Here is a 12,821-nt window from a genome sequence, read left to right as displayed (position 1 = left end):
CACAATCATGAAGTGGAACGACATTTATTGGATATTTCAAACTTTTTTAACAAATCAAAAACTGAAAAATTGGGCGTGCAAAATTATTCAGCCCCTTTACTTTCAGTGCAGCAAAATCTCTCCAGAAGTTCAGTGAGGATCTCTGAATGATCCAATGTTGACCTAAATGACTAATGATGACAAATACAATCCACCTGTGTGTAATCAAGTCTCCGTATAAATGCACCTGCACTGTGATAGTCTCAGAGGTCCGTTAAAAGCGCAGAGAGCATCATGAAGAACAAGGAACACACCAGGCAGGTCCGAGATACTGTTGTGAAGAAGTTTAAAGCCGGATTTGGATACAAAAAGATTTCCCAAGCTTTAAACATCCCAAGGAGCACTGTGCAAGCGATAATATTGAAATGGAAGGAGTATCAGACCACTGCAAATCTACCAAGACCTGGCCGTCCCTCTAAATTTCAGCTCATACAAGGAGAAGACTGATCAGAGATGCAGCCAAGAGGCCCATGATCACTGGATGAACTGCAGAGATCTACAGCTGAGGTGGGAGACTCTGTCCATTGGACAACAATCAGTCGTATATTGCACAAATCTGGCCTTTATGGAAGAGTGGCAAGAAGAAAGCCATTTCTTAAAGATATCCATAAAAAGTGTTGTTTAAAGTTTGCCACAAGCCACTTGGGAGACACACCAAACATGTGGAAGAAGGTGCTCTGGTCAGATGAAACCAAAATTGAACTTTTTGGCAACAATGCAAAACGTTATGTTTGGCGTAAAAGCAACACAGCTCACACCCTGAACACACCATCCCCACTGGTTTGGGCCTGCTTTTCTTCAGCAGGGACAGGGAATATGGTTAAAATTGATGGGAAGATGGATGGAGCCAAATACAGGACCATTCTGGAAGAAAACCTGATGGAGTCTGCAAAAGACCTGTCACGTTTCTTCAAAATCGAACCCAGAAGCAGACCAGGACAAGGAGAGTAGGAAGAAGGTGAGTATTTATTTACAAGTGAAAGTGAATGGCTAGATATATCCAGGTGGCGTAGCGGGCAGCGGTGGTGAGTTGATGGGAGTAAATAGGTGGATCCAATGGGGAAGCGGAATCCTCCGACGACCAGGCGGGAATGGGGTAAATGATCCGGGTGAGTAACTGAAGACAGAACAAACGGAGGTAAGTTTAAGGCAAGCAATACGTAAAAAAAAAAAAAAAAAAAAAAATTCTATCCAACTTGAGGCTGATACTATGGCACAACATACTGTTCATGGCTAACGATCTGGCAGGGAATGGATGTCAGGTCCGGGCTTATGAAGAGGAGAGATGATGATCAGGACCAGGTGTGCAGATAGCTGATGGGATACAGGTGCGGGTAATCAGAACTCCCAACTGGCTACATTGCCCGGCAACCAGACAGGGTGCGTTCCAGGACGCCGGAAAAAACACTCCAGGACAGAACACAGGCAAAAACAGACTCAGGAACCGGGATTCGTGACGAGACCTGAGACTGGGACGGAGATTTGTTTTCCAACAAGACAATGATCCAAAACATAAAGCAAAATCTACAATGGAATGGTTCAAAAATAAACATATCCAGGTGTTAGAATGGCCAAGTCAAAGTCCAGACCTGAATCCAATCGAGAATCTGTGGAAAGAACTGAAAACTGCTGTTCACAAATGCTCTCCATCCAACCTCACTGAGCTCGAGCTGTTTTGCAAGGAGGAATGGGAAAAAAATTCAGTCTCTCGATGTGCAAAACTGACAGAGACATACCCCAAGCGACTTACAGCTGTAATCGCAGCAAAAGGTGGCGCTACAAAGTATTCATTTAAGGGAGCTGAATAATTTTGCACGCCCAATTTTTCAGTTTTTGATTTGTTAAAAAAGTTTTATATCTTTATGTTTGAAGCCTGAAATGTGGCAAAAGGTCGCAAAGTACAAGGGGGCCGAATAGTTTCGCAAGGCACTGTATATATATATATATATATATATATATATATATATATATATATATATATATATATATACTGCTCAAAAAATAATAAAGGGAACACTAAAATAACACATCCTAGATCTGAATGAATGAAATATTCTTATTAAATACTTTTTTCTTTACATAGTTGAATGTGCTGACAACAAAATCACACAAAAATGATCAATGGAAATCAAATGTATCAACCCATGGAAGGTCTGGATTTGGAGTCACACTCAAAAACCACACTACAGGCTGATCCAACTTTGATGTGATGTCCTTAAAACAAGTCAAAATGAGGCCCAGTAGTGTGTGTGGCCTCCACGTGCCTGTATGACCTCCCTACAATGCCTGGGCATGCTCCTGATGAGGTGGCGGATGGTCTCCTAATTGATCTCCTCCCAGACCTGGACTAAAGCATCCGCCAACTCCTGGACAGTCCGTGGTGGATGGAGCGAGACATGATGTCCCAGATGTGCTCAATTGGATTCAGGTCTGGGGAACGGGCGGGCCAGTCCATAGCATCAATGCCTTCCTCTTGCAGGAACTGCTGACACACTCCAGCCACATGAGGTCTAGCATTGTCTTGCATTAGGAGGAACCCAGGGCCAACCGCACCAGCATATCGTCTCACAAGGGGTCTGACAATCTCATCTCGGTACCTAATGGCAGTCAGGCTACCTCTGGCGAGCACATGGAGGGCTGTGCGGCCCCCCAAAGAAATGCCACCCCACACCATTTTATTTATTTTTTTATTTCACCTTTATTTAACCAGGTAGGCTAGTTGAGAACAAGTTCTCATTTGCAACTGCGACCTGGCCAAGATAAAGCATAGCAGTGTGAACAGACAACACAGAGTTACACATGGAGTAAACAATTAACAAGTCAATAACACAGTAGAAAAAAGGGGAGTCTATATATACATTGTGTGCAAAAGGCATGAGAAGGTAGGCAAATAATTACAATTATGCAGATTAACACTGGAGTGATAAATTATCAGATGGTTATGTACAGGTAGAGATATTGGTGTGCAAAAGAGCAGAAAAATAAATAAATAAAAACAGTATGGGGATGAGGTAGGTGAAAATGGGTGGGCTATTTACCAATAGACTATGTACAGCTGCAGCGATCGGTTAGCTGCTCAGATAGCAGATGTTTGAAGTTGGTGAGGGAGATAAAAGTCTCCAACTTCAGCGATTTTTGCAATTCGTTCCAGTCACAGGCAGCAGAGAACTGGAACGAAAGGCGGCCAAATGAGGTGTTGGCTTTAGGGATGATCAGTGAGATACACCTGCTGGAGCGCGTGCTACGGATGGGTGTTGCCATCGTAACCAGTGAACTGAGATAAGGCGGAGCTTTACCTAGCATGGACTTGTAGATGACCTGGAGCCAGTGGGCCTGGCGACGAATATGTAGCGAGGGCCAGCCGACTAGAGCATACAAGTCGCAGTGGTGGGTGGTATAAGGTGCTTTAGTGACAAAACGGATGGCACTGTGATAAACTGCATCCAGTTTGCTGAGTAGAGTGTTGGAAGCAATTTTGTAGATGACATCGCCGAAGTCGAGGATCGGTAGGATAGTCAGTTTTACTAGGGTAAGTTTGGCGGCGTGAGTGAAGGAGGCTTTGTTGCGGAATAGAAAGCCGACTCTTGATTTGATTTTCGATTGGAGATGTTTGATATGGGTCTGGAAGGAGAGTTTAGAGTCTAGCCAGACACCTAGGTACTTATAGATGTCCACATATTCAAGGTCGGAACCATCCAGGGTGGTGATGCTGGTCAGGCGTGCGGGTGCAGGCAGCGAACGGTTGACAAGCATGCATTTGGTTTTACTAGCGTTTAAGAGCAGTTGGAGGCCACGGAAGGAGTGCTGTATGGCATTGAAGCTCGTTTGGAGGTTAAATAGCACAGTGTCCAAGGACGGGCCGGAAGTATATAGAATGGTGTCGTCTGCGTAGAGGTGGATCAGGGAATCGCCCGCAGCATGAGAAACATCATTGATATATACAGAGAAAAGAGTCGGCCCGAGAATTGAACCCTGTGGCACCCCCATAGAGACTGCCAGAGGACCGGACAGCATGCCCTCTGATTTGACACACTGAACTCTGTCTGCAAAGTAATTGGTGAACCAGGCAAGGCAGTCATCCGAAAAACCGAGGCTACTGAGTCTGCCGATAAGAATACGGTGATTGACAGAGTCGAAAGCCTTGGCAAGGTCTATGAAGACGGCTGCACAGTACTGTCTTTTATCGATGGCGGTTATGATATCGTTTAGTACCTTGAGCGTGGCTGAGGTACACCCGTGACCGGCTCGGAAACCAGATTGCACAGCGGAGAAGGTACGGTGGGATTCAAGATGGTCAGTGACCTGTTTGTTGACTTGGCTTTCGAAGACCTTAGATAGGCAGGGCAGGATGGATATAGGTCTGTAACAGTTTGGGTCCAGGGTGTCGCCCCCTTTGAAGAGGGGGATGACTGCGGCAGCTTTCCAATCCTTGGGGATCTCAGATGATACGAAGGAGAGGTTGAACAGGCTGGTAATAGGGGTTGCGACAATGGCGGCGGAAAGTTTCAGGAATAGAGGGTCCAGATTGTCAAGCCCAGCTGATTTGTACGGGTCCAGGTTTTGCAGCTCTTTCAGAACATCTGCTATCTGGATTTGGGTAAAGGAGAACCTGGAGAGGCTTGGGCGAGTAGCTGCGGGGGGGGGGGGGGGGGGGAGCTGTTGGCCGAGGTTGGAGTAGCCAGGCGGAAGGCATGGCCAGCCGTTGAGAAATGCTTGTTGAAGTTTTCGATAATCATGGATTTATCGGTGGTGACCGTGTTACCTAGCCTCAGTGCAGTGGGCAGCTGGGAGGAGGTGCTCTTGTTCTCCATGGACTTCACAGTGTCCCAGAACTTTTTGGAGTTGGAGCTACAGGATGCAAACTTCTGCCTGAAGAAGTTGACTTTAGCTTTCCTGACTGACTGTGTGTATTGGTTCCTGACTTCCCTGAACAGTTGCATATCGCGGGGACTATTCGATGTTAGTGCAGTCCGCCACAGGATGTTTTTGTGCTGGTCGAGGGCAGTCAGGTCTGGAGTGAACCATGACTGACCCACCGCCAAACCGGCAAAACCGGTCATGCTGGAGGATGTTGCAGGCAGCAGAATGTTCTCCACGGCGTCTCCAGACTCTGTCACGTCTGTCACATGTGCTCAGTGTGAACCTGCTTTCATCTGTGAAGAGCACAGGGCGCCAGTGGCGAATTTGCCAATCTTGGTGTTCTCTGGCAAATGCCAAACGTCCTGCACGGTGTTGGGCTGTAAGCACAACCCCCACCTGTGGATGTGCAGCTCGCATTGATGTCCCATCCTGGATGAGCTGCACTACCTGAGCCACTTGTGTGGGTTGTAGACTCCATCTCATGCTACCACTAGAGTGAAAGCACCGCCAGCATTCAAAAGTGACCAAAACATCAGCCAGGAAGCATAGGAACTGAGAAGTGGTCTGCATAACCACTCCTTTATTGGGGGTGTCTTGCTAATTGCCTATAATTTCCACCTGTTGTCTATTCCATTTGCACAACAGCATGTGAAATGTATTGTCAATCAGTGTTGCTTCATAAGTGGACAGTTTGATTTCACAGAAGTGTGATTGACTTGGAGTTACATTGTGTTGTTTAAGTGTTCCCTTTATTTTTTTGAGCAGTGTATATATATAGACTGTCCCCATACATTAAGATGTATATAGACTGTCTCCATACAGTAAAATATATATATAGACTGTCCCCGTACATTAAGATGTACATAGACTGTCTCCATACAGTAAGATACATATATAGACTGTCCCCATACATTGAGATGTACAGTGCCTTGCGAAAGTATTCGGCCCCCTTGAACTTTGCGACCTTTTGCCACATTTCAGGCTTCAAATATAAAGATATAAAACTGTATTTGTTTGTGAAGAATAAACAACAAGTGGGACACAATCATGAAGTGGAACGACATTTATTGGATATTTCAAACTTTTTTAACAAATCAAAAACTGAAAAAATGGGCGTGCAAATTATTAGACACTGTCTTCATACAGTAAGATATATCAAATCAAATTTTATTGATCACATGCATGTGCCGAATACAACAGGTGTAGTGGTGCTTGTTCTTCCTCTGTCAAGCATGGTTACCTGCAAGGAAACACGTGCCGTCATCATTGATTTGCACAAAAAGGGCTTCACAGGCAAGGATATTGCTGCCAGTAAGATTGCACCTAAATCAACCATTTATCGGATCATCAAGAACTTCAAGGAGAGCGGTTCAATTGTTGTCAAGATGGCTTCAGGATGCCCAAGAAAGTCCAGCAAGCGCCAGGACTATTCCCTAAAGTTGATTCAGCTGCAGGATCGGGGCACCACCAGTACAGAGCTTGCTCAGGAATGGCAGAAGGCAGGTGTGAGTGCATCTGCACGCACAGTGAGGCGAAGACTTTTGAAGGATGGCCTGGTGTCAAGAAGGGCAACAAAGAAGCCACTTCTCTCCAGGAAAAACATCAGGGACAGACTGATATTCTGCAAAAGGTACAGGGATTGGACTGCTGAGGACTGGGGTAAAGTCATTTTCTCTGATGAATCCCCTTTCTGATTGTTTGGGGCATCTGGAACAAAACTTGTCCGGAGAAGAAAAGATGAGCGCTACCATCAGTCCTGTGTCATGCCAACAGTAAAGCATCCTGAGACCATTCATGTGTGGGGTTGCTTCTCAGCCAAGGGAGTTGCTCACTCACTTTTGCCTAAGAACACAGCTATGACTAAAGAATGGTACCAAAACATCCTCCGAGAACAACTTCTCCCAACCATCCAGGAACAGTTTGATGACGAACAATGCCTTTTCCAGCATGATGGAGCACCTTGCCATAAGGCAAAAGTAATAACTAAGTGGCCCGGGGAACAAAACATAGATATTTGGGTCCATGGCCAGGAAACTACCCAGACCTTAATCCCATTCAGAACTTGTGGTCAATCCTCAAGAGGCGGGTGGACAAACAAAACCCCTCAAATTCTGACAAACTCCAAGCATTGATTCTGCAAGAATGGGTTGCATTCGGTCAGGATGTGGCCCTGTCTCTGTCTCTGTCTCTGTCTCTGTCTCAGTGTGGTTACAGTAGGCTAACGTATGTCAATGGTTTAAGGAACAGCAGTAACATCAGGCAGGATTTAGGCTACCAACTGCCTAGCCAGTTGTAGCTCAATCTTGGGTGCAATGATCACGTTCCGGCACTGACTGACTGTGTGGAGGCTCATTAATTTAACGTTACGTTAGCCTACATCCTACACTAGTAAGTTAAAGGTATAAATTATATAGCTGTCGGCTATATTAGCCACAACTTACTCTTCTTTGTGCAGCTTCAAATGTCGAAACTGCGCCTCCGTCTGCCTCCGTCTGCCTCCGTCTGCCTCCGTCTGCCTCCGTCTGCCTCCGTCTGCCTCCGTCTGCCTCCGTCTGTAATTTTCTTCCCGCATGTTTTGCAAGTAGCAATCCGTTTTTTCTTGATGCAGCGTGGTCTTTATATACGAAAATAATAATTTTGGGTATCATCTTTCCAAGGGCTCCATCTGAATTCACCCGCCAACGTTCCTCTGCACTGCCACGCGCAACTTTTTGTAAGCTGGCACAATTTGATTGGCTGCTGTCCGATTCAAACTGTAATCCGTTAAATGAAGAGTTGATGCCCTGCACACTTATTTTAATAGCATCATTTTTAATATTGGGGCTTGGGGAGGGTGTCAGGTCGAGTCGGTTAGCGCAGTGCGCAGTGCGCGCTAACCAAGGTTGCCAGGTGCACGGTATTTCCTCCGACAAATTGGTGCGGCTGGCTTCCGGGTTGGATGCACGCTGTGTTAAGAAGCAGTGCGGCTTGGTTGGGTTGTGTAACACAAGACGCATGACTTTCAACCTTCGTCTCTCCCGAGCCCGTATGGGAGTTGTAGCGATGAGACAAGATAGTAGCTACTAAAAAAACAATTGTAGAGCACAGTTCATATTGATTATCCTTCCTTATTGTAGAGCACAGTTCATTTTGATTATCCTTCCTTATTGCAGAGCACAGTTCATATTGATTATCCTTCCTTATTGCACAGCACAGTTCATATTGATTGTTCTTATTGTAGAGCACAGTTCATATTGATTACCCTTATTGTAGAGCACAGTTCATATTGATTATCCTTCCTTATTGCAGAGCACAGTTCATATTGATTACCTTCCTTATTGCAGAGCACAGTTCATATTGATTATCCTTCCTTATTGCACAGCACAGTTCATGTTGATTATCCTTCCTTATTGCAGAGCACAGTTCATATTGATTATCCTTCCTTATTGTAGAGCACAGTTCATATTGATTATCCTTCTTTATTGTAGAGCACAGTTCATATTGATTATCCTTCCTTATTATAGAGCACAGTTCATATTGATTATCCTTCCTTATTGTCGAGCACAGTTCATATTGATTATCTTTCCTTATTGTAGAGCACAGTTCATATTGATTATCGTTCCTTATTGTAGAGCACAGTTCATATTGATTATCCTTCCTTATTGCAGAGCACAGTTCATATTGATTATCTTTCCTTATTGCACAGCACAGTTCATGTTGATTATCCTTCCTTATTGCAGAGCACAATTCATATTGATTGTTCTTATTGTAGAGCACAGTTCATATTGATTATCCTTATTGTAGAGCACAGTTCATATTGATTATCCTTCCTTATTGCAGAGCACAGTTCCTGTTGATTATCCTTCCTTATTGCAGAGCACAATTCATATTGATTGTTCTTATTGTAGAGCACAGTTCATATTGATTATCCTTATTGTAGAGCACAGTTCATATTGATTATCCTTCCTTATTGCAGAGCATAGTTCATGTTTATTATTCTTCCTTATTGCAGAGCACAGTTCATATTGATTATCTTTCCTTATTGCACAGCACAGTTCATGTTGATTATCCTTCCTTATTGCAGAGCACAATTCATATTGATTATCCTTATTGTAGAGCACAGTTCATATTGATTATCCTTCCTTATTGCAGAGCACAGTTCATATTGATTATCCTTCCTTATTGCAGAGCACAATTGATATTGATTGTTCTTATTGTAGAGCACAGTTCATATTGATTATCCTTCCTTATTGCAGAGCACAGTTCATTTTGATTATCTTTCCTTATTGCAGAGCACAGTTCATATTGATTATCCTCCCTTATTGCAGAGCACAGTTCATATTGATTATCCTTCCTTATTGCAGAGCACAATTCATATTGATTGTTCTTATTGTAGAGCACAGTTCATATTGATTATCCTTATTGTAGAGCACAGTTCATATTGATTATCCTTCCTTATTGCAGAGCACAGTTCATATTGATTATCCTTCCTTATTGTAGAGCACAGTTCATATTGATTATCCTCCCTTATTGTAGAGCACAGTTCATATTGATTAACCTTCCTTATTGCAGAGCACAGTTCATATTGATTATCCTTCCTTATTGTAGAGCACAGTTCATATTGATTATCCATCCTTATTGCAGAGCACAGTTCATATTGATTATCCTTATTGCAGAGCACAGTTCATATTGATTATCCTTCCTTATTGTAGAGCACAGTTCATATTGATTATCCTTATTGCAGAGCACAGTTCATATTGATTATCCTCCCTTATTGCAGAGCACAGTTCATATTGATTATCCTTCCTTATTGCACAGCACAATTCATATTGATTATCCTCCCTTATTGTAGAGCACAGTTCATATTGATTATCCTTCCTTATTGCAGAGCACAATTGATATTGATTGTTCTTATTGTAGAGCACAGTTCATATTGATTATCCTTCCTTATTGCAGAGCACAGTTCATTTTGATTATCTTTCCTTATTGCAGAGCACATTTCATATTGATTATCCTCCCTTATTGCAGAGCACAGTTCATATTGATTATCCTTCCTTATTGCAGAGCACAATTCATATTGATTGTTCTTATTGTAGAGCACAGTTCATATTGATTATCCTTATTGTAGAGCACAGTTCATATTGATTATCCTTCCTTATTGCAGAGCACAGTTCATATTGATTATCCTTCCTTATTGTAGAGCACAGTTCATATTGATTATCCTCCCTTATTGTAGAGCACAGTTCATATTGATTAACCTTCCCTATTGCAGAGCACAGTTCATATTGATTATCCTTCCTTATTGTAGAGCACAGTTCATATTGATTATCCATCCTTATTGCAGAGCACAGTTCATATTGATTATCCTTATTGCAGAGCACAGTTCATATTGATTATCCTTCCTTATTGTAGAGCACAGTTCATATTGATTATCATTATTGCAGAGCACAGTTCATATTGATTATCCTTCCTTATTGTAGAGCACAGTTCATATTGATTGTCCTTCCTTATTGTAGAGCACAGTTCATATTGATTATCCTTATTGTAGAGCACAGTTCATATTGATTATCCTTCCTTACTGTAGAGCACAGTTCATATTGATTATCCTTATTGCAGAGCACAGTTCATATTGATTATCCTCCCTTATTGCAGAGCACAGTTCATATTGATTATCCTTCCTTATTGCACAGCACAGTTCATATTGATTATCCTCCCTTATTGTAGAGCACAGTTCATATTGATTATCCTTCCTTATTGCAGAGCACAGTTCATATTGATTGTCCTTCCTTATTGTAGAGCACAGTTCATATTGATTATCCTTATTGTAGAGCACAGTTCATATTGATTATCCTTCCTTACTGTAGAGCACAGTTCATATTGATTATCCTTCCTTATTGTAGAGCACAGTTCATATTGATTATCCTTATTGCAGAGCACAGTTCATATTGATTATCCTCCCTTATTGCAGAGCACAGTTCATATTGATTATCCTTCCTTATTGCAGAGCACAGTTCATATTGATTATCCTCCCTTATTGTAGAGCACAGTTCATATTGATTATCCTTCCTTATTGCAGAGCACAGTTCATATTGATTGTCCTTCCTTATTGTAGAGCACAGTTCATATTGATTATCCTTATTGTAGAGCACAGTTCATATTGATTATCCTTCCTTACTGTAGAGCACAGTTCATATTGATTATCCTTCCTTATTGTAGAGCACAGTTCATATTGATTATAACAGTAAGATACATATAGACTCTCCAGACAGTAAGATACATAGAGACTCTCCATACAGATACATAGAGACTCTCCAGACAGATACATAGAGACTCTCCAGACAGTAAGATACATAGAGACTCTCCATACAGTAAGATGTTATAGATAAATGTAAAGTGTGATGTTAATGTTGTTTCAGGTTAACAGGCGGTGAGGAGGACCAGGTGATGGTTCTCTATAACTCTGGTCTGAGTTTCTCTAAGCGTCTATATACCCGTCTGGATGTCAGCTTTACTCCCATCCACCTACACCAACCCCTGGAGACCATCATGAGACAACCTCTGGTCTACGTCAGAGACATGGTGCCTCATACCTGCTTCCAGGCCATGTCACGGTACTACACCTGTCTGTCTGTCTGTCTGCCTGTCTGTCTGTTACACCTGTCTGTCTGTCAGCCTGGATTCGAACCAGGGACTGTAGTGACACTTCTTGCACTGAGATGCAGTGCCTTAGACCGCTGCGTCTGTGTGTGTGTAACTGTACTAGAATGCTTAAAAGGCCGCAATTATTTTTTACGGTTTTACGGTCTTTTTTATGGTTATATGTGGTTAATATAGTTGTATGTGGTTAATATAGTTGTATGTGGTTAATATAGTTGTATGTGGTTAATATAGTTGTATATGGTTAATATAGTTGTATGTGGTTAATATAGTTAAGTGGTTAATATAGTTAAGTGGTTAATATAGTTGTATGTGGTTAATATAGTTGTATGTGGTTAATATAGTTAAGTGGTTAATATAGTTGTATGTGGTTAATATAGTTGTATGTGGTTAATATAGTTGTATGTGGTTAATATAGTTGTATGTGGTTAATATAGTTGTATGTGGTTAATATAGTTGTATGTGGTTAATATAGTTGTATGTGGTTAATATAGTTAAGTGGTTAATATAGTTGTATGTGGTTAATATAGTTAAGTGGTTAATATGGTTGTATGTGGTTAATATAGTTAAGTGGTTAATATAGTTGTATGTGGTTAATATAGTTAAGTGGTTAATATAGTTGTATGTGGTTAATATAGTTAAGTGGTTAATATAGTTGTATGTGGTTAATATAGTTAAGTGGTTAATATAGTTGTATGTGGTTAATATAGTTGTATGTGGTTAATATAGTTAAGTGGTTAATATAGTTGTATGTGGTTAATATAGTTGTATGTGGTTAATATAGTTAAGTGGTTAATATAGTTGTATGTGGTTAATATAGTTAAGTGGTTAATATGGTTGTATGTGGTTAATATAGTTAAGTGGTTAATATAGTTGTATGTGGTTAATATAGTTGTATGTGGTTAATATAGTTGTATATGGTTAATATAGTTGTATGTGGTTAATATAGTTAAGTGGTTAATATAGTTAAGTGGTTAATATAGTTAAGTGGTTAATATAGTTGTATGTGGTTAATATAGTTAAGTGGTTAATATAGTTGTATGTGGTTAATATAGTTGTATGTGGTTAATATAGTTGTATGTGGTTAATATAGTTAAGTGGTTAATATAGTTGTATGGTTAATATAGTTAAGTGGTTAATATAGTTAAGTGGTTAATATAGTTGTATGGTTAATATAGTTAAGTGGTTAATATAGTTGTATGTGGTTAATATAGTTGTATATGGTTAATATAGTAAAGTGGTTAATATAGTTGTATGTGGTTAATATAGTTAAGTGGTTAATATAG

General features: G+C 41.2%; 1 protein-coding gene across 1 annotated transcript in view; it reads left to right on the top strand.

Moving 5' to 3' along the window:
- The window catches only part of cfap92 (cilia and flagella associated protein 92 (putative)), a 111,632-nt gene that overhangs the window by 65,932 nt on the left and 32,879 nt on the right, over positions 1-12,821 (top strand). The window contains exon 15 of the mRNA XM_036984381.2: positions 11,295-11,489. Coding sequence (XP_036840276.2) covers positions 11,295-11,489 — 195 coding nt within the window. The remainder of the gene's footprint in view (positions 1-11,294; positions 11,490-12,821) is intronic.

This window comes from Oncorhynchus mykiss, chromosome 7 (genome assembly GCF_057628025.1).
Source record: "Oncorhynchus mykiss isolate SJ-2025 chromosome 7, ASM5762802v1, whole genome shotgun sequence".
NCBI lineage: Eukaryota > Metazoa > Chordata > Actinopteri > Salmoniformes > Salmonidae > Oncorhynchus > Oncorhynchus mykiss.
Note: the sequence above shows the minus strand (reverse complement) of the source record. Positions and strands in the feature narration are given on the sequence as shown.